Here is a 21974-nt window from a genome sequence, read left to right as displayed (position 1 = left end):
CAACTTTGGCTCGGGTCATGATCTCACAGCTCATGGGTTCAAGCCCCAGGTCGGGCTCTACACTGACAGCTTGGAGTCTGGAGGCTGCTTCAGATTCTCTGTCTCACTCTCTCAAAGATGACAGACAGACAGACAGAGAGGTAGGTAGGTAGGTACGCAGGTAGATAAAAATAAAGAAAAGTTTTCTTCAGTATCACTACCTCAAGGAGCTAGACACAAACACAGAAATATCTGCTTTGCTGGGGCAGCTACATAAAGGAGGAACATGAGAGTGTCCAGGAAACAAATGGAGCCACAAAGCTCTCAGAAATTTGCTTTATTAAATGTGAGAAACAAAACACAAGAACGAGGGCTATAAAGAACAAATCTAAAAACTGATGTGCATTCTTGGGAAACCAGTTTCTTCTCAGACTTTAAGGTTTCTGGGCACACAGAGGGTACCTGCCTGGGGGTTTACATGCCCAAGGAAAATGGGGGGATGGCTAAGAGTTTACTGTGGCTGAGTAAAAGGTACGATCTTATTTATCACATCCTGTTTCCTTCCAAAACAAAGATACAAAGGTGGTGGGGAGGCAAAAGATAAACACTGAAGGAATGCAGTAGGCAAATGTTCATCACGGAATTTTCATCCGTTCCGTGAGCGATCTAAGGTGGGTAGGTGATCACAACTATATTATTCACCTTGAGAAGATGACAAAGAGTCACGTCTAGACATTTTGATTAGACAGAGAAGAAGAGAAAGGGACACTAGGTTTTAGGGCAGGAGAGCTCACTGACAATAATCTGAAGGGTAGTTGAGGAAGGAGGAGTTAGGATATAGAGACTGGCTCTCTAGAGGACAATAAGGTGATTGACCCTGCACACAGCGAAGGGAGCCTCAGCGGAACTGCAGAGGACTGATCCTTAAACCGATCACATCCTTGCCAATCTCTGTCACCTGTGGAAGAGGAAACAGGGAACAGTTAGGGATCGTGAGGCTGCAAAGCCCAGAAGGCTTATCCCCTCCACTCCTCAGCGAGCACAGCAGAGTATGTGGTTAACGTCTGTTACTGCTCAGCAAGCAGCAGTGGGGGAAGCTCTGGCTCTCTTCAGTACTGCTGCCTCAAGGAGCCAGAGGTAAACACAGAAGAAAAGAAGGACCAACATGCTTCTTGCTCTTCCCTCTTCCCTCATATCCTGGATGCCTTTCTAGAGGACAGTACTTACTGTAGTGACCTTGCAGACATGACCCTTGAACTCAGGGGAATAGCAGGCCCCACTGAGGGGACATTTCTCTACTGGCTTCCCACGGTAGATGGGCCGGTAAGACGCAGCACAGATGTCGAAGGGGTTGTGCATGTCGTAACTGAGCTGGCAGGCGTCTGTGGGGTTCTTCTCACATGCAGACAGAATTTTGCGGGTCTAGGGGTGGGAAGGGGTACTTTATTTAAGAGGACTGAAAGCTGCACACAACTCACCACGGTTCAGTAGTTTGACTCGAGATGCCACTGTACCGAGGGAACAGAGAATGTGCTTCTGTGCAGGACACACGTGAAGGGGCCACAATCACCGTTCCTGCTGCATCAGGACTTCCCCTTCTCAGTACCAGAGTGGCTCCATGCATCTGGAACCACACTCCTCCACCACGCCTGGGGATTACAGGGCCAGGACTCAAAGGGTTAAAACTGGCTTCCACTGCCCAAGAGGAATGCCTTTAGAGACCCCAAGTAACAGGAGCTGTGTGGGGAGAGTAGCAGCGGAGGAAACGGGCAGCAGAGCTCAGGGACAGAAGAGCGGAGCTCTTCTAGGTGGCGGGTTACTCTTACACCTGCGCCTTGTCCAAGGGAGTTACAGGTTCACTTTCCATGAAAAAGAGGAGGCACTCATGCCACGAGGTAAAGAGAAGACGGCATTCTGTTGGCTCCTTCTGTTGAATGTTGTTATTCAGTGCTTTGTTCTAGAGACAAAGACCTTGGTCTCCTACTCCCTCCGTATGAGAGCCCATCTGGTTCCTTTATGCCTACAGAAGGAGTTCTCATCTACCTGTTGAGCCACCTCAGGCTTGGGCCCAAGTTCCAACAGGCGCCGAGCAAAAGTGGCAGCTGTCTTGAAGTTCTTGAGCTTGAAGAAGAGGTTGAGGGCCGTGCGCAGCACCAGGATCATGTGCACAGGCTGCAGGTTGGAGTGGGTGAAATAGGCTGCCATCTGGCGGATAGAGAGGGGGACACATGCCAGGCTGATTCTACAGCAGACATAGGTCACTTATAAGCTGCTGCACACACATTAAACACAACACAACATGAACAAAACCAGGGCTGACTATAAGGCAGACTGATCTTCTGCCTCCTGGGTATGAAGGACTGATGGAATGAAGAAGCAGAGAAAAATATTCCCTCTCCTCAGAGAAGTAGGCCCACACTTCTCTTACTTCCCAGACTGAAACGTGGGTTTAGAATGCAAGAATTCAGGGGCACCTGGGTGGCTCAGTCGGTTAAGCATCCGACTTCGGCTCAGGTCATGATCTCACAGTTCGTGGGTTCGAGCCCTGCGTTGGGCTCTATGCTGACAGCCAGCTCAGAGCCTGGAGCCTGTTTCAGATTCTGTGTCTCCCTCTCTCTCTGACCCTCCCCTGCTCATGCTCTCTCTCTCCAGAAATAAATAAAACATTAAAAAATTAAAAAAAAAAAAATAATGCAAGAATTCAGACCTAATGGAGGGTGAAGGTGAGACCTCTCCACACTGTGCAGAAGCCTAGAGATCGTACCTCACAGATGCGCTTCTGCTGTTCCAGAGTCTCTTTGGGCAGCTTCTTCCTTTCTATCTCCATGGACAAGCCCACAATGTACTCACGGCAAATGGTGATAAGCTGCTGGGCCTGGAAAGAGGGGCAAAGCAAGGTCACGGTACAGAGGCAAGAGCGTGCAGGTGCCCAGGACTAGGGTGGCTCCCCCTCCTACCTCTGCAATCTCCTGCTTATTGTCCACAACGAGAAGGGGCACGCTGAGTAAAATGGAGCGGAACTTTTCCACAGCCTCCTCAAACTTGCCCACTGTGGTGAGTTGGTAGCACAGCTGCAGCCGCTGGATAAGGTCATTAAGCTTCAGGCCCACAGCCGGTACACCATTCTTCAGCCCTGCATCCTTCCTGGAGAAAAAAGTTTGGAAAGCAGGAAGAAGAAGGGATAATCTGGAATCCACCAGACTCTAAGGGGGAAACGGGTAGGGGACCTTCATGAAGATGTATAAACCAAACCTCACGGAGTGTCAAGCCACAAAGTTCTTTCCTACTAGGAAACCTCCCCTCTGGATGACCGTTAACTGTCCCTCAGGCCATCATCTGAATATCCACCCCAAGCTGGAAGAGACAGAAGCCAGGAGCAAGGGGCCTTACCAATTGCGATGAGGGTAGCCATACATGGAGGGCAGGCAGGGCAGAGCCTGATAGGTGGTGCGGCCTCGGGCGTAGGTCTGTAGGAATAGTTGCTTGTAGGGTCCAAACTGGGTCACCCCCACCTGGTCGTGAAGTAGCTAGAATATAAGAGGAAAGAAATATAAAAATTGTGATCCTGCCGCTTCAAAACTAACTGACCCAAAACTAGCTGACCTTGGGCAAGGTGCTTAACTTCTCTTTACTTGTTTCATCAGTAAACTATACTTAATTATAGGGCCCACCTCATGTAATAATACCTATAAAGCATTCGGGATAGTGCCTGACACACAGTGTGTCAATGTTAGCGATTGTTGCATTTATAACTACGGTGGTCGCTGTCGTTGCTATCATAACATTAATAAGATATTGTAACATACCTGCCCTGAGGGGGCACCAACTTACTGATGTGAGCCAGAAAGCAGATTATAAATGGGTGGGAGTTGGCTAGAAGGATGCACCTGAAGAGATTACTAAGCAGGTAGGACGTGGGCGCCTGGGTGGCTCAGTCAGTTAAGCGAGTAGGAGAAAGGCCTTGCCTTTCCTTAGGCAAGACCAGGGTTTCCACAATAAATACACACCTCTGCCCTCATGGGTAGGTTAATTTCCATTTGGCTAAGAGGAGTCAACCATCTTACTGGGGACCCCAGGAGAGGAACACTCCGCAAAAGGCAACATTACTCTAAGACTTACCCGCATGGCTGTTTCAAAAGAGCCTGCCAGGATGTGATCAACTGGAAGCTGAGAGTTATTGCACCAGATCTAACAAGAAACAGAAAACCCAAGCAAGTGAAACTTAGCCCCTTCTCTTCCCAAACTACCCTACCCTGTATCTAGACCAGAGGAGTAGCCATGTTCTTTACACAGGAGTACAGTTTAGCCACCTCAGAAACATCCATGCCCACAGGACTGTGCTCTCCTGCTCACCTGAGCTGGGCTGGTTCCCTTGGTGGGAGGCACAAAGAACCCATCTTCAGCACCCCCAGCTGCCCCAGGGGGTATATCCTAAAAACAAAACATCAGTCATTTTATAAGCCATTCAAGCACTTTGTTCTGATAAATCTAAACACAGTCCTTGACCTGTTCCCAGCCTCGACTGGGGAGGAAGGGGGCGTGCTTGTGGGAGAAGACCCTTGAAACAGAAGCAGCTTCACCAATAAATTGCAAAAGGAGAAACCAAAAGCTCCAAATCAGACAACAAAGCTTGCCGCCTTTTCCTAAGCTGCTGTTGGTACAACCTGACCATCTGATGGGAGACAAGTATCCCATCAGGAGGATCTAGACCCCCTTCCTTTTGGGAGCGTCAGGATGGGTGGGGGGCAAAGGGCCACCGGCTTTCACAGGGAGGCTCAGAGGGAGCCTTCCCAGGGCGAGAACTCCACATACCAGCTCCGGAGGGAGCTCCAGGTCCTCTTCCACATCCCAGCCGCCTCCTTCTTCCTGTCCCCTGCCAAGAGCGTCATCCCCCAGACCTTCCGTAGCCTCCACAAACCCATCTGTAAGGAAAATCAAGGCTCAAAGTGGATTTGCAGAGTGACAGAATCTTAGCCCAAAGAAAGCACAATGCTGGGACCCGTGCTGGTCCCGTGGTCTGGAAGCCTGCAGAACTGGCCATGGCCCGGCCCCCACCCAGGCCCCCAACCCTGCCGGGAGACTCCCAGAAGAACTCTTACCTTCATCCAGCTGCAGCTCCGCATCCTCTCCCCAGCCCTCGGCACCAACAGCATCAATGTCGATATCAGCGGCCAGCGCCCCTCCCTTGCCTACAGAGAGAGCACAAAGGAGTTGGGGACAGCCAGGCAAGTCTGAGATCTGGCCTCTTCTGCGAGCAAGCTGCATCCTTACCAAAGCAGATGCCAAGCCCCGGTCCACTTAACGTTTTTATTATTTATTTTTGTGGTACAGATACAATGTACCTTGCAGTAGGTTTCAAAGAAAGAGGAAATAAAGAGAGATGGAAACAACTGGCCTTCCTGACACCAAAAACTACCTCTTAAACCATTTTTTACTTAGCAACTCTTAGAGTCTCCTGTGGAGACCTCTAAGTTACTGCCACTACAGCGTGTGCAGGGCACAGGGACACAGGGTAGGTGAGAGGCGGAGGAGAGAGGGAGCCTGGGCACAAAATGGCCTGGGGTCCATCTAGGCTCTCAGCCAGGAAAAATAAGCCAGCAAACATCGAAAACACAGGAGCAGGTAAGGGCGGGAGTGGTGGAGGGTGGTAACGCACATCTGCTAATGCACACAGGACAGAGTCTGAGGTCGCTGCGTTGATGCCTTAAGACTGTCCGTCATGAATGATGAAATGCTGAACAGGACGGATTACACATATGGTAAAACCTGAGAAAATGTACCTAAATGGTCAAAGTGGCTGTCAGAGGCCTGGACTAAGACAACTCTCTTTTCTCCCTAATTCTATCGATCTCATATACATTTATTTAATTTTTAAAAGATGAAATGCCTGGGTGGCTTAGTTGGATAAGCTCAGGTCTTGATCTCAGTGTTGTGAGTTCAAGCCCCACATTAAGTTTGACGCTGGGTATGGAGCCTCTCTCTCTCTCTCCTTAGCTACGTACTAATACATACATCTGTATATATATACACGGGGTGCTTAGGTGGCTCAGTTGATTAAGCATCCAATTCTTGATTTCAGCTCAGGTCATGATCTCATGGTTCCTGAGTTCAAGCCCCAAGTCAGGCTCTGTGCTGACAGCATGGAGACTGCTTGGGATTCTCTGTCTCTCTCTCTCTGCCCTTCCCTTGCACTCTCTCTCTCTCTCTCTCACTCACTCCTTCTGTCTCTCTCTCTCTCTCTCTCCCTCCCACAAAAAGAAACAAACATTAAAAAACAAATGTACCACAGCACAGACTGGCATGTCAGTGCTCCATGATGCTCACACAGAGGAGAGGACAAAGAGCTGAGAGTACTCTGTAGGACAGCTCTTCACAAAACAAACTAACGACAACAAAAACACTACAGGAGGGGTGAGCACTTACCCTTGCTGGCAATGGAGCCTTCAAAGAAGCCTTTGGATACAGTCAGTAAGGGCCAATTGGTATCCAGTGGCATGATAGGTGCAGGTGGCTGGAGCAGCTTGGCATTGGGGTCAATGTCTGGGATCTGAAAGGCAGAGGAAAGTTAAAAGCAAACAGTGCTCAGGAATCATGTAGGGAAGTTTTCAGAGCCTCCTTTGACCGCATTTATTTCTCTGCCTTTCCTGGTAACCAGATGGGAGAGTGACATTTGTAGATTTAACTGTCCCCCGATCTCAGAGTTAATTCTGTAATCAGACACTCATGTAAATAAAAACTCACTGTCTCCTTCTCTGGGTCAAATGTCTCCTTCAGGCTCTCAGCTTCTTCATCTAAGCCATGAGTAGCAGCTGTGAGATAGGCCAGTGACTCTGTAAAGAAAACAGACCTTGTGGCAGAGAGCCTCCAAGTTGGCCCCCAGCGGTCCCTGCCTCCTAGTGTGCAAGTCTGTGCACAATCCCCACCCCCAAAGTGTGGAATGCACTGCTGATTGCTTCTAATGAACAGGACATGGCGGAAGTCGTTCAGAGATGAGGACAAAAAGAGCATGGCCTGCACCTGGCTGCCGCCGCCTGCCCTAAGGGACACCCCACGGCCTGCACCTGGACACCCTGCCTGCCCTGAGGGACACTCTGCCTGCCCTGAGGCACACCCTGGGGCCTGCACCTGAACGCCTGCCCTGAGGGTCGCCAGCTGCCATGCTGTAAACTGCCCTATGGAGATGCCTACGTGGCAGAAAGTTGCCATTTCCCAGCCAACAGCCCACAAGGACCGGAGGACTGTCTGCAGCCATGCGGTGAGCATGGGAAGGGACCCTCCCCACGCAGGCCTGGAGACATCCGTATCTTGGCCAACACCCTGACTGCAGCCTCCTGAGAGAGTGAGCCAGAGGGGCCCAGTTAGCCTGTGCTGTAAACCAAGGGTGTCAGCATTTGTTGTTTGAAACAGCTTAGCTTTCAGGTGACCCGCTACACAGCAATAGGGAACTGATATCGTAGCTTATCCTTCAGCTATATCATCAATGTGGACAAGAAGCTTGGAATCATCCCTGACTCTGATGCTCACATCCCATACCCAGCCCTTCAATAAATCACTCTGCTTCCACCTTTACAAGATCTGCCGAGTCTAACCCCTTCACTCATCAGCACTTCGTCCAAACCACATCTTCTACCTTTCTTGTTTCCTAGAGTATCTCGAACTCTAGTGTTGTGCTTGGTACACAGTGGGTTCTCAGGAAATAGCCTTTGAATATATAAACAAATAAATAAGAGGGCGCCTGGGGGGCTCAGTCAGTTGAGCATCCGACTCTTGGTTCCAGCTCAGGTCGTGACCTCAGTTCATGGATTCGACGCTAACAGCACAGTCTGCTTGGGATTCTCAATCTCTCCCTCTCTCTCTCTCTGCCCTTCCCGATTCGTGTACACACGCACATGCTCCTTCTCTCAAAATAAACACATAAACTTAAAAACAAAAAAATAACAAACAAGTGAGTAAAACCTCCAGACTTGAAGTAAAAAAAAAAAAAATTCTAATCGCCTCCAACAACTATATTTACTAGGGTATCAACTTCAGGACCTTTTAAAACCTCCTAGCCTCCTAGTTTCTCCATGACTACTACTGCTTTCCTAAGAGTGCTTGGCTAAATTGAATATTCCGGCTGCATCTCCACTTGGCTCTGAGGCATGTCTTCTGAGCATGGTAGGAGCATGCTGTCTCTTCTGAACAGTGCACAGCAAAGGGAAATAGCTCACCACGATACACGGGTAACTCACCATGAAGAGGAAATACCTTCTAAGCCCCAAAGGAGCTGGAGAGCCCTGCGTGTTTACTTACTCTGCCCACAGTTCTTCAGGATCCGCACCCGCTCAGACACGTCACCCAGGTAGAGTGCATTCTGATAATGGCCACTCATATCCTTTCGGATCTCAGCTGCATCAAGTCAGTAAGATACCAGGTTAGGTCTTCTTTCTTAAGTTCCCTCTCTCCTCCCTTCTATTTGCCTCCATCTTCCCTCAAGGACCCCACCCCCAACCCTTAGCTTCTGGGGGCTCACCAATCTTCATCATCTTGCGAAGTTTCTCTAGGTTGCCAGTGATAAGGTACAAGAAAGAAAGTTTGTCAAAGTTTTTGGTGCGCTGATAACACATTTCCACAATCTGGTGGTTCCCCTGTAGCAAGGCCACTTCTCCCAGTTTTTCCCAGCAGTTCTTGTCATCCAGTGCTTTGGCTGCTTCCAGAGCAATCTAAAGAACCCCCAGGGTCCGAGTTAACAGGGTGGTGGGTACTGTGACTCAAAACCAGGGACTATGGTCAAAGAATCTGCCTCCATATAAATCTCCCATAGACTCTCCTCTATGCTTGCAATCATGCCTACCATTCAGTCTAATTTTACCGAAAATCCTATCACCAAACAGGATCCCTTCGGCTCCACGGAAAGAAGAATCATATCACACTATCCCCCTCCTCAGAAATTTACTTTTACAACAAAATCATCTCCTAGTAGTTGCTCATTCCATAGGGTCAGTTCTTGCTTAGCTACCTTATTTTTTCTTTTTTTTTTTTTTAATGTTTTATTTATTTCTAGGAGAGAGAGAGAGAGAGAGAGAGAGAGAGACAGCGTGAGCAGGGGAGGGTCAGAGAGGGAGTCACAGACTCCGAAACAGGCTCCGGGCTCTGAGCTGGCAGTCAGCACAGAGCCCGACGCAGGGCTCGAACCCATGAACCGCGAGATCATGACCCAAGCGAAAGTCGGACGCTTAACCGACTAAGCCACCCAGGCGCCCCATAGCTACCTTATTTTCTACTTGCTAAGTCTGAAGATCTACAGGAGCTTTAGAAAAGATAATAATAAGGAAGTTCAGAGCCAGAAAGTCAATTTACCTAAGCCATCTCTCCATTTAAAAATAATACCTGTACCTCTAGGTCCCAATATTTCCTAAGTACCTCTTCATCTGAGCAGCCAATCAGCAAGTAAGAGGTGAAGGAAATAATGAGACCTTTCAGATTCCTTGCCATGTTGCTCCTATGCTAGAGGTTAATGGATTCAGAATAACGGACCATGACCACAGTAGCAGTGCAGTGGCAGAAGCAGGGACAGCAAGTAGCAGAGATGGGCAGGCAACAACAGGAAGACAGCTCTACCAAACCACTAGGAAAATCTCACATTCCATCCTACTCGCTCAAGGAGCAAGCCCAACCCTCCTCCACTGTTGGTGGGAATGTAAACGGGTGCAGCCCCTCTGGAAAACAGTGTGGAGGTTCCTCAAAAAATTAACAGTAGAACTCCCCTATGACCCAGCAATAGCACTGCTAGGAACTGACCCAAGGAATACAGGAGTGCTGATGCACAGGAGCACGTGTACCCCAGTGTTCATAGCAGCTCTCTCAACAATAGCCAAAACATGGAAAGAGCCTAAGTGTCCATCAACTGACAAATGGATCAGGAAGATGTGGTTTATCTATACGATGGAATACTACATGGCAATGAGACAGAATGAAATCTGGCCATGTGTAGCAACATGGATGGAACTTGACGGTGTTCTGCTGAGCGAAACAAGTCAGGCAGAAAAGGACAAATATCATATGTTTGCACATATAGGTGGATTAGGTGGAACTTAATGGAGGGGTGACCATGGGGGAGAAGAAGGGAGAAAATAGTTGGGGAGAGGGAGGGAGGCAAACCATGAGAGACTCTTGAATGCTGAGAACAAACTGAGGGCTGATGGGGGTGGGGGAGAAAGGAAGGGGGGTGATGGGCATGAAGGAGGGCACCACTTGTTAGGATGAGCACTGAGTATTATATGGAAACCAACTTGACAATAAACTGTTTTAAAAAAAAAAAAGAAGAAGAAGCAAGCCCAGAATATGCCTTCACAGCGCAGCCTGAACCCTCTCACCTTCTCTGCAGTGACACGGGGCTTAGGAGCCCATCCCCTCTTACCTCAATGTTCCCACACTCCAGTGCCAGGCTAAAGCGAGTTTTCTCATCCTTGACGAAATGCAATGCCACCTCAGGGTAGCCCTTCTTCTGGAGGTAAGCGATGATAGACTGGCCGACTAGTTTGGCGTTCCTCACCATGTGCAGCACCTAGACGTGAGGTGTGGGTGCGGCAGGGCGGGGGTGAGAGATCACTCAGGGAAAAAGCAGTGCTCCCCTCGCACACCCCTAGCGGGCCCTCTCGTTTCGTACCTCATCATATTTTCTGTTGATCAGGGCCAGCTTGAACTTGAACTCTGTGGGATCAATGGTGAGCACCCGAGGACGACACTCCCTATCCAGGCAATAAACATTGTTGCCCTTCACCCGCGTGACATAGATGGGTAAGTCCAGAGTTCGGATGATCCCGTAGTCCCTGCAAACGGGAGTTAGGGGACACAACTTTCAGCAAGTGAGGGGAGAAATCTAGTCTGGAAGGACATGGAACCAGCCTAGGACTAGACTTTGGATCTTTTCACTGTTCTTTCTCCAAGTGCAATTTGCACAATGGTATAGACAGGAAGTGGTTCAAAAATGAGCAGAGCTAAACGCCACATTTAGTGATTTTATTCTTCTGTATGAAGCAGGAAAAGACAGGGCGGATGGTATGATCTTTCCTCATAAGCTGTTACCCTCATATGGCTACAGGAATCTGGCCTAAAAGTTAAATCTTAAGTTCTGATATAGAATCACTGGGCCACTATGGACCGTTTAAATCTTTCCTTCCAGCTATAGGTGAAAGGAGAAGAGAGGGAGATACGAAGTTCTGACAAAGAAATGGTAAAAAGCAAAAATAATTTTAAACTGAACAAAAATTAAAAATTTATAATCTAGGGCATTAAGTGCACATACTGTATTAGAAACAACATTGAAAACTAATGAGCTCTATATGCATATATTAAAAAATTAATAAACATAAAATACAATAAAAATAAGAAACCAACTCAAAACTTTGTTCCTTTAAAAGTTAAACCAAAGAACATACTTAGAAAAAATAATGAAACCAATCATAAAATTAAGAAATAGAAAATAAAAACAAAATACAGAAGTTAAATAAAGGCAAAAGCTAAATAAAATTCATAAATCTCTTGTGAATCATAAAGAAGATGTGGTTTACATATACAATGGAATACGACTTGACAGTGAGAAAGAATGAAATCATGCCATTTGCAGCAACATGGATGGAACTGGAAGGTATCATGCTGAGTAAAATAAGTCAGAGGACGAAAGATATCGTATGCTTTCACTCTAATGTGGATCTTGAGAAACTTAACAGAAGACCAAAGGGAAAAGGAAGGGGGAAAAATAGGTACAAACAGAGACGGAGTGAGGCAAACTATAAGAGACTCTTAAATACAGAGAACAAATTGAGGGCTGATGGTGGGGGAGGGGGAAATGGGGGATGGACATCGAGGAGGGCACTTGTTGGGATGAGCACTGGGTGTTGTATGTAAGCGATGAACCACAGGAATCTACCCCAAAAACCAAGCACACACTTTGCATACTGTATGTTAGCCAACTTGACAATGAATTATATATTAAAAAAAATTAAAATATAAACCTTTTGTGAGTCTAATTAAGAAGAAAAGATAAAATGGCCAAAATAGGAATGAAAAACGGGATATTCTTATAGCTCCTGCAGATGAAGATAGGCGTAAACGTTTTTAAATGATCTAAATCCAAGAAAAGTAAAATTACCAAAACTGACTAAAAAGAAATAGAAAACCCCTACAGTCCTATAATTGTTACACAAGATTAAATGAATCACAAAAAATCCTCCTATAAAAGAAAGGCCTGGATTACTTCACTGGCAAATTCAACCCAATATTCCAAGAAGAATTAAACCCAATCTTATTACAAACTCACTATGAGAACAAAAGAAGGCATATTATTTTCCTTATTTTATGAAATTAGCACAACCTCAATACCAAAACCTGACAAAGACAGAAAGAAAAAGGGAAGTCATAGCCCAATCTCACTTATATCTACATGGATGCAAAAATTCAAAACAAAATATTAGCAAACTAAAACCAGCAATATCAGAAGAGAGTAAAATATCATAACCAAGTTAGATCTGTATCAAGAATACAATGGTGGTCTCATATTTTTAAAAAATGAATTTAATTCACTACACTAATCAACAAAAGGAGAAAAATCATGACTAATGGTATATGCAATAAAAAAAATTTGTCTACTAAATTTAGCATTTATCTGAGATACAGCAAAGACAGACATTCCTTAATAAATAAAAGCGATCTCTAAAGAAATCTACAGCAAGCTGACATAATGCCAAACACTGAAAGCGCACCCTTTAAATTGGGAAAAAGACAAAAAAGTCTGCTATCACCATGTTTATTCAACACTATGTTGTAGACCCTAGTCAGTGCAGTAAGACAAGAAAAATACATGAAAGTTATAAGAAGAAACAAACTGTCAATTACCACAGACACTATGATTATTTATGAAAAGAAGATAAATAAATTAATGGAAATAACAAAGGTCTAACAAGATCTCTGAAATAAAATCAATTTAGAAACTTAGTTATATTTCTAAATACCATCAAAAATTAGAAAACTAAATTTTTAAACAGACAGTATCTGTTTAAAAATTTATTTAATGTTTATTTCTTGAGAGAGAGAGAGAAAGAGAGAGAGAGAGAGGAACAGAGTGCAAGGGAGGGGCAGAGAGATAGGGAGACACAGCATTCAAAGCAGGCTCCAGGCTCTGAACTGTCAGCACAGAGCCCAACGCGGGGCTCAAACGCATGAACCATGTGAGATCATGACCTGAGTTGAAGTCGGATACTCAACCAACTGAGCCACCTGGGTGCCCCATAACCATTTACAAATAGCACTGAAAACTGCCAAGAGCCTAAGAATACTCTAACTAAAGAAATGCAAGTTCCTTATGGAAAAAATTCTAAAAATTTCCTTGGAAGATGTTCTGGAAAACCTAAATAATTTAAAAAAATTTTTTTTAAGTTTATTTACTTATGTTGAATGACAGAGTGTGTGCAGGAAGGACGGGGAGAGAGGGAGAGAATTCCAAGAGGCATCCACACTGTCAGTATGAGGTGCCAGATGCGGGCTTGACCTCGAACCAGTGAGGTCACGACCTGAGCCGAAACTAAGAGTCGGGAGTCCTGCCCTGGGCTCTGTGCTGGCAGCATGGAGTGTGCTTAGGATTCTCTCTCTCGGACCCTCTCTCTCAAAATAAATTAAAAAAACATTTAAAAAGAGTTGGATGCTTCACCAACTGAGCCACCCAGATACCCCAATATGCTTTTTTTTTTTTTTTAAAGGGAGAAGAGTGCTTGAGCAGGGAAGAGGGGCAAAGGGAGAGAGAGAGAGACAAATTCTCAAGTGATCTCCGCACTCAGCATGGAGCCTGATATGGGGCTTAATCCCACAACCCTCAGATCATGTCCTGAGTTGAAATTAAGAGTTGGACGCTCAGTCAACTGAGCCACCCAGGACCCTACCCCCCAGAAGACCTAAATAAATGAAGAGTTACTACGCCACGTTCACAGATGAGGAAATTTATTATGGCAAAGATATCAATAACGTCCAAAAGGGTAAACATCCTCAATGCAATCCCAACTGAAATCACAATAGGGCTTTCTGTTTATTTTGCATGGAATTTCACAAGCTGACTCTAAAATTTATACTTTAAGGCAAAAAAATTTTTGGCAATTTGCCTTTTCAAGGCAAAATTAATTAGAAAATACCCTGTAACTTTAAAAAACAATAAAAGCGGGAGAGATCTGAGGATCTGCGTTAGCAGGTGGGAAGACCCCCTAGAGCCGTAATACTTATGATGGAATGAGAGCAGAGATCAACGTGCACCACAGAAATCAGGTCCTTGCATTTCTGTAAACATGTCCTTGTGTGACCCAGAAGGCACTGTGGAACTAGGGAGAAAGGCTGGGCTTTATCAGTAGATGACGCTGGGATAGCTGAGTGTCCTACGACTGAGGCCCTGCCCTCACACCACACACAAAAACCAACTTCAGGCAGATCACAGCCCTAGATACAGAAAACAAAAGTACAGGGGCACCTGGGTGGCTCAGGTCATGATCTCATAGTTCATGAACTCAAGCCCCACATGGGGCTCTGCACTGACAAGTATGGATTTTGCTTTGGGTTCTCTCTCTCTCCCTCTCTCTCTGTTCCTCCCCCACTTGTGTGCTCTCACGTACACACACACGCACTCTCTCTCAAAATAAATAAATAAACCTCAAAGAAAAAAAGTAAAAAAGAAATAAAGTTCTTACAATAAAATATAAAAGGCGTGTCTGGGTGGCTCAGCTGGTTAAGCGTTCAACTCTTGATTTCGGCTTAGGTCATGATCTCATGGTCGTTAGACCAAGCCCCATGCGCAGCTCAGCATGGAGCTCCACAATGAGCCTGCTTAGGATTCTCTCTCTCCTTTTCCATTTGCCCCTCCCCCTTCATGCTCTCTCCACCCCCCCACCCAAAATAAATAAACAACAACAAAAAGTTTCTACAAGAAAATACAAAAGAATGCCTTTATAGGCTTGGAGTCAGTAAAGATTTCTCAAGTAACATACAAAACCCAATATCCTTAATAGGTTAGATTCATAAATTCAAGTATATTAAAATAACATCTGTTCACCAAAGAATAGGATATCATAGAATCAGAAAACAAGCTACAGAATGGAAAGAGACTAATATTAAGATTTATAACATGTAGCCCAGACAAAGGACTGACACTCAAATATATGAAAAACTCCTAAAATTAACAAGGACAACTCATTAAAAAAACAGATAAAAGGCCTAAACAGAATGCACAGAAAAGGGAATCCTGATGGGTGGTCAACTGAAAAGCTGCTCACTCCCACTGGGAACCAGAAGGTGGCAAAGCTAAATGACAATGAGCTGCCATTACAAATCCACCAGATAGACAAAAGTCAGTCTGACAAAGCCCAGTGTTGGCCAGGATGACAAGCCAGGAAGCTTGGATACAATGCTGGTGGACATGCAAATCGGTACGGCCACTCTGGAAAGCAGTTTCGCATTACGTAGTAAACGTGAAGATACGCACACCCTCTGACCCAGCAATTGGGTTCTGGACATGCTAGAGAAATGTTATGTGTGTATGCAACGGAACACACATAGAAGACTATTTAAAAGAACACTTCATCACAGCGGCAAAATCCTAGAAATCACTCAAATATCCCTTTAGAGCGGAATAGATAAACTGTGGTATTTTCAAATAACAGAATATATGTACAACAATGAAGACAAGTTAATTAGAGGTATAACGTAGATACATCTTACAAACAAAATATTAAGCAAAATAAGCAAAATATGAAAATAACCTATTCAGTATGATTTACATGCAGTTCAAACCAAGCAAAATTAAAACATTATTTTAAGACACACATGGGGTGATAAAATTATAAAGAAAAGTTTGGACGAAATTACCATAAAAGGCAGAATAATGTTATCTTTGGGTGGGACACAGCGGTGGTTGTGATCAGTACAACCACATGGTGGCAAACGGCCTCTGGACGCCAGCACTGTTCTACTTCCTGATTTGGTGGCAAGAAGGTTCACTACGTAACGATCTGCTATGCTCTATGTATGTATTCTCTTCATTCTTCTTTATTCAAGTCAAACGTCACTATTTTTTAAAGACTTGAAAAAGAATGCTCAGCTGTGCCTAGCACATATGTGCCCAAGACTTTCCACAAAGAAAGTTCAAGGAGGACCTCAGTCATAACGCTTGAGACAGGACAGTGATTTTAAGAAGCTACCTTCTCCCACTCTGTGTATCAGAGAATCACTTACCCAGTGGTGACGGCATATTTGATGTGGTTGCTTGTGGTATAGATAAACACCCCACTCTCATCCCAGGCCCCACTCTTGACGCGAATGTTCTCATGAATGTTACACAGAGCCTCCAGCTTGCGGTTACAGATCACAATGGCTGTAAGAGGCAAAGGGCATGAGTGCTCTGCTGGACAGGGGGAGTGAAGCGGGCTGGCAGGGAAGGGCGGGCAGGACTGGGCTCTAAATCAGGGTGGAGATAATGAAGACTCACCATGTTTGGCCAGTAGTGCTACGTGGGACATGTCTGCTGACCAGATAACATATTTCACCTTGGAAATCTTCACAGATGCCAGAGTCCTGAGACAGAGAGAGAAAGGCAAACGTGAGTGGACCTGACCCCAAAGTCCCAGATTATGACCTACATCCTTTTCATCTCCAAATTAAGCCCCAATTTCTTAAAATATTACCAAACAGGGGAGCCTGGGTCAGTTAAGCGTCTGATTTCGGCTCAGGTCATGATCTCACGGTTCATGAGTTTGAGGCCCCCGTCAGGCTCTGTGCTGACAGCTCAGAGCCTGGAGCCTACCTCAGATTCTGCGTATCCCTCTCTCTCTCCCCCCTCCCTGCTCTCACTGTCTCTCTCTCTCTCAAATATAAACATAAAAAATATATATTTAAAAAAATAAATAAGAAATAATACCAAATCAACCGTCTCTAGACTGTGGCTGAGTGACGTAAACACTCTGGCTCACACTGTACACTCTCCCCCCACTCAACTCCCTGTCCCTCACACCCATGTGTTATCAGGGTTTGTGTATGTCTGATCTCCCCAGCAGACTGTAAGCTCCTTTAACTGCAGGAATGCTGCTCATCCCTATGGGTCCATGATTCTAAGTCCCGAGAGCATTCTTTGTTCAAGTAAGTGCTTCAAAAACAGGTAAGGAAGCCCTCGCTGTGACACTAGTGTGTACGGACAAGATGGGCAGTGACCACATGGGGAAAAGTGGCGAGAAAGTCTTGGGTTACAGCACAGAAGTGGTCAAGCCTGAGGCGAGTTTACTCGGGGGGAAGCTGTCCACCCCCACCCACTACATGCCTATCTGCTTAGGGGCACCCAACACGTTACCGCTTCTGTTGTACGTCAAAGAGCGTGATGGACTCTGCATCTCGAAGCAGGAGGTTGCCAGTGCCAGCATAAAAGATCTCATCGCAGTTGGGCACCTGTACCTTTTTGGTGATCTCATTCTTCAGATTCTTGATCAGAAGCTGGAATAATTATTACAGGTGGAGTTTTCAGAAACGTGTGCTCATAAGATGAAGACAGCTGACAATATGCCTCAGCAACTGTCCCTTGGTTTTAATAAACCAAGTTAGGGGGCACCAGGTGGCACAGTTGGTTACGCGTCTGACTCTTGATCTCAGTTCAGGTCACGATCTCACAGTTTGTGAGTTCAGGCCCCACATCAGGCTCTACGATGAAGGCGTGGAGCCTGCTTGGGATTCTGTCTCTCCATCCCTCTTCCCCTCTCCCACTTGTGCATGCACATGCACTCTGTCTCTCAAAATAAGCAAACATTATATCCACTCTTTCAAAAATAATAATAATAAAATAAACCAAGTTTTAGTATTTTCTGTCCGAGCCAGTCACTATTCTGGGCAGACCACTCCACCCAACATCCTCTCCAGGGGCCCTGACGGCTGCTGTTTCTTCCCCCAACAGAAATATCCCATGAAGTCCAACTAATGCCTGAATTCCTCCATCAACCAGAGAGAGAACAGCACTTCTGGGGCTTAAGTATTTGTTACATACTCTCTTGAGAGCTTTCTTTCTCTTGTTTAGGATTGCATACGCTTCAAGTACTAACGAGGGTAGTTAAGATAAAGAAGAATTACTCCTCATCCAGACCACCTTTCAAATTTGACATTTTTTTGGCTTCTATTTTGTCAAGAGTGACTTTAACTTCGTTCTCAAGACCAGATCCACAGTGATCATCAGTGCAATCAAATCAACTTTAGGCCTCTTCGTCTCCCAAGGGGACTGTGGTATCTGGGCGATGATCACAGCTCCCCAGGGGAGAGTAGAAAGAGAACACGCTCTTTCTACGTGCAATGCACCACTGCCACCACCCTTCCCAAATCAGTTTCCCCCTTCTGCCTTTACTCACCGAATGCATCCGATCCAGGACAGCAAACCGATTTCGAGCAACCCAAACGGCTGTCAGGCCTGAGGATCGTTTCCCTTCAGGAGCTGAAAACAAAACCAAAGGGCGGGAGCATGTGGCGAGCCACTGGCAGGTGACAGAATCAGGTGCCACGGAGCTGCCAGTCTTGCTGGCTGCCATGTTGGCTTCGCCAGTTCAGCTGCTTCCTAACTAATTCAGCTGTAACCTGAGGCTATTGTCAGTGACTTCTCCCTACCAGTCCCCTCCAAACTCCAACCTCCACCCTGCCAACCCTCTTTTCTCTAGGCCAAGTGGCTGCATTTCAGCCAACACCGTGTACTGGCAGAAAGACCTCCCGTCTTGGGAGACAGCACACTCCATCAAGCTAACGAGTGGGGCCTCGCTGGCCAAGCTGCGGCGCGGCAAGCAGCCTGTCAGTGTCTAGGACCTCCTATCTCCACAAGCTGGAGTGGAGACAGAGCCCCCTCCCCAGGACGCAGCTGCTCCGCTGCTTTTGCTTTTAACATGCAAATGCAGACCTCCGGGTATGGCAGGGTGGGGTACAGCACTCCCATCTAAATCTTGACAGGCAGATAAGCTCAGTGCTGGGCAGTAGTAGCACCAAGCTGTTGCTCCATAAATGTCAATCATTCTTACTACCCTGAAGAAAGTTACCAAATGTTCCTCAGTTCCCAAACATGTCACTGGCCGACTACAATTCTGAATGGCCACTCCACCCTCAAGGAAACTTCACGGGTTGTGCACAGAGGATGCGTTGAAACACCCTTTTATATGTTAACATCAGCGGCAAAGTGGACAAGGCATGCCAGCCAGCCTTGCCCTGTGCTTCTCTGGCACCTATGGGTGATGGGCACTTCTTATCATGACCAACACCCCCATTTTCCAGGGGCTGGGGAGCCACACTATTCAAACGTTTGCTCTTTCTCTTCCTCTCTGCTGCCCATCACCGGGCTGCACCTTCACTCCTTTACTAATTATTAGCTCCCTTGCAAAATGGAGAGGATAAAACCTAAGTGGTAATAAAGCAGAAACTGAGACGTAATCGTAAACACGTGGGGAAAAAGAGCAAGGATGTGGGTAGGGAGGGACACAATCACAGTTTGGTCAGAAATTTGCCTTAACTGTTTAATTTACATGGGAGACTGGGTATGGGTACCGAAGACATACAGGTTCCTTGTCTTTTTACCAAGACCACACTTTTAAAAAGAATGAATCGTATTAGTAAACAATAATGACACAGCAGTACCCACAAAAGGGCCAGAGCTATAGCAAAATTATGCCTCACGATCAATTCACGGAGTCTAAAATATCATAAAAGTGTGCCAGTAAGGTGAGGACCCAAGAAACCCTTTATAAAGCAATGGGAGGAAGTGGACTAAAAAGAGCTGAAGTGAGACACATCCATTCTCGGAAGGCCGTCGGCAAATCCTAACAGGAAGGACACCAACAAGGGCTGGCGGTGATGGACGAGGTAGACAGGGGTCTCAGCTGGATCCTGGGATCCCTGGCGGGGTGTGGGGCTGTTAGCAGCCTCGTCTCGTTGACATGCAAAGGAAGCAAATCGGATCTGGATGTGGATGGGAGAGCATAAATCCCCAGTCCCAGGATGAGACATTGTAAGATTGGAACCACATTCTTAAATAAATGAAACTACCAGGGTGAAAGTCATATCAGCTGACAATAAACTAGGATAACATGCTGTGCTGAAAGAGAAAATGGAGAGTTTCTAATAACCAAATTATAAAATATATATATCTAGCTGGAGTAATAAAATGGAGGAGGAACATGAATATTTCACACCACGGTCGCCTCTGATGCAATTGTCAGCGGCACCTGCCAACAGACATGAGTGATGTGACCATAGCTTGGGGAGGGAATGTGAAAAACTTGAAGAGGCACGACAGCGCAGCAGAGGAGAGCTGTGCACAAAGCTGGGCAGACCCGGGGGCACCCACCATCAGGATTCTGGGAGTCCGCGTCCTTGGGGATGGTGTACAGGTCATAGGTACTATTCTCCAAGTTGCTGGCTCTCTGTAGAGGATAGAGAAATTAGATAGTGACATGAACCCAAGGTAGCAGTTTATTCTGACCGAGAAAACCGTGGCATCACACAACAATCTGTGTCCATCCCTTTCTCACCCATCACCCACGGGGGCAGGTGGACATCTCAACAGCTAAAAATTCTGAGACTTGTCACAAAACAACTCAGAATTCATGTCACTTTGTATTTTTTGCATCCTCCAAAGATGTAGATGTTATTTGAAAGGAATCAAAGACTGCTCTTGATTCCACAAATTAATAAACTGAATCCCCAATACTCTGGCACTCTACCTAAGTATACTCATCAACTTAAAAGTCTGTTCAAGGGGAAAAAAAAATCGAAGAAAAGACAGTACAGACAACTCCCAGGGAAAAAATATTAAGACTCTTAGATATCGAACAAAGAACAGGATTAGACACGAGAAGTCATATGGGGAAAGACAAATTTTCATTTTTAATTTGGCAAACGGGCCACTAAAACTAGAATGTTATTTCTTTTTTTCCCCAAATTATATGGCCAGAAATGCGGGGGCCACTCACTGACCTTGAAGGCAACTTCACTGAAAGCCACCCTCCTTCAGGTCAGCTCTATTTTTACCCACATGAAGGAATCAAGACAAGCATTCTCTTTGCACAGAATGTCGTCCCAAACATTCTCTCAATTTACTTGTAGTGATCTGGGTCATTCACCTGGATGCTCCATTAGGTTTAGAAATTATCAGTCTTATGAAGGATCTAAGTTCACAAACCCTAACTTGCTTCCGGTGACTGGCACTGACCTGGTGTGAGCCTGTGCACTGTGTCAGCTCTCTCAGAATGACCACTAAATAGCTTCTCAACTGCCACTAGAGGTTTGCTAAGGGCATGAGAAAGAGACCTAGGGAAAATGGAAAGATCCTGGGACTTGCAGGGGTTACATACCGTGCACAACAGGACTGCGTTTTCTGCTGGATTGTACGACATATTGAACACTGGAAACTTGGAACCACTGGAGATATACATGGAAAAAAGAGAAAATGAGGAAGGGGAGTAAAGATGGAAAGAAGAAAGGAATGGCTCCCACACCTCCTACTTATCCAGTCTTTACACATACAATTCATCACTTTTATAATCAGGAATAAAAATAAATATTCCATCTACTCCCTTCCTTCTTTTAAGGCTTGCGGACGCCCCATCTCAGCTTTGACCAACAGTTAAAAAAGGCAAACCCTGGTGCGAGTCCAATTACTCAACGGAAGGGAGGGTTAGCACTCACTGTCGTGAGCGGGACTGGTTCTTCCTGGGTACAAATTCCGACACATAACTGCAGGGGACACCACAGAGCTACATGATGTGCTCCGTCTCTGACTAATTTGTCCTGTCCCTTGGAGTGTTCACATAAACCCATCTTTTTATTGTAGTCATGCTGGAGGGTGGTTATGGGAGCCTCGTGCCAGAGCTTGCCGCCATGGCTGTTGCAGCATGCTGATGCAGCTGGCCCTCCGGAAGGACATCTCTTTCTGCCAGACGTCCCCGAGCTTATCACATCTTCAGAGTTAAGAG

At 45.9% G+C, this 21974-nt stretch overlaps 1 protein-coding gene across 1 annotated transcript in view; it reads right to left on the bottom strand.

Moving 5' to 3' along the window:
- Nucleotides 1–301: 301 nt before the first annotated feature.
- Nucleotides 302–21974, bottom strand: part of COPA (COPI coat complex subunit alpha) — a 48466-nt gene continuing 26793 nt past the window's right edge. Inside the window, exons 12-33 of the mRNA XM_039246504.1 lie at nt 21354–21420; nt 20348–20423; nt 18375–18457; nt 17336–17475; nt 16481–16566; nt 16228–16366; nt 10628–10790; nt 10379–10525; nt 8492–8681; nt 8272–8367; nt 6721–6809; nt 6403–6526; nt 5079–5168; nt 4792–4901; nt 4333–4410; nt 4099–4167; nt 3370–3506; nt 2937–3123; nt 2744–2854; nt 2023–2184; nt 1207–1401; nt 302–937 (exon numbers count right to left, since the gene is read on the bottom strand). Coding sequence (XP_039102435.1) covers nt 878–937; nt 1207–1401; nt 2023–2184; nt 2744–2854; nt 2937–3123; nt 3370–3506; nt 4099–4167; nt 4333–4410; nt 4792–4901; nt 5079–5168; nt 6403–6526; nt 6721–6809; nt 8272–8367; nt 8492–8681; nt 10379–10525; nt 10628–10790; nt 16228–16366; nt 16481–16566; nt 17336–17475; nt 18375–18457; nt 20348–20423; nt 21354–21420 — 2599 coding nt within the window. The 3' untranslated portion in view covers nt 302–877. The remainder of the gene's footprint in view (nt 938–1206; nt 1402–2022; nt 2185–2743; nt 2855–2936; nt 3124–3369; nt 3507–4098; nt 4168–4332; nt 4411–4791; nt 4902–5078; nt 5169–6402; nt 6527–6720; nt 6810–8271; nt 8368–8491; nt 8682–10378; nt 10526–10627; nt 10791–16227; nt 16367–16480; nt 16567–17335; nt 17476–18374; nt 18458–20347; nt 20424–21353; nt 21421–21974) is intronic.

This window comes from Hyaena hyaena, unplaced genomic scaffold (assembly GCF_003009895.1).
Source record: "Hyaena hyaena isolate Hyena2069 unplaced genomic scaffold, ASM300989v1 scaffold_281, whole genome shotgun sequence".
NCBI classification, from domain to species: Eukaryota; Metazoa; Chordata; class Mammalia; order Carnivora; family Hyaenidae; genus Hyaena; species Hyaena hyaena.
The sequence above is the reverse complement of the archived record's forward strand: the minus strand, read 5'-3'. Positions and strand labels throughout refer to the sequence as shown.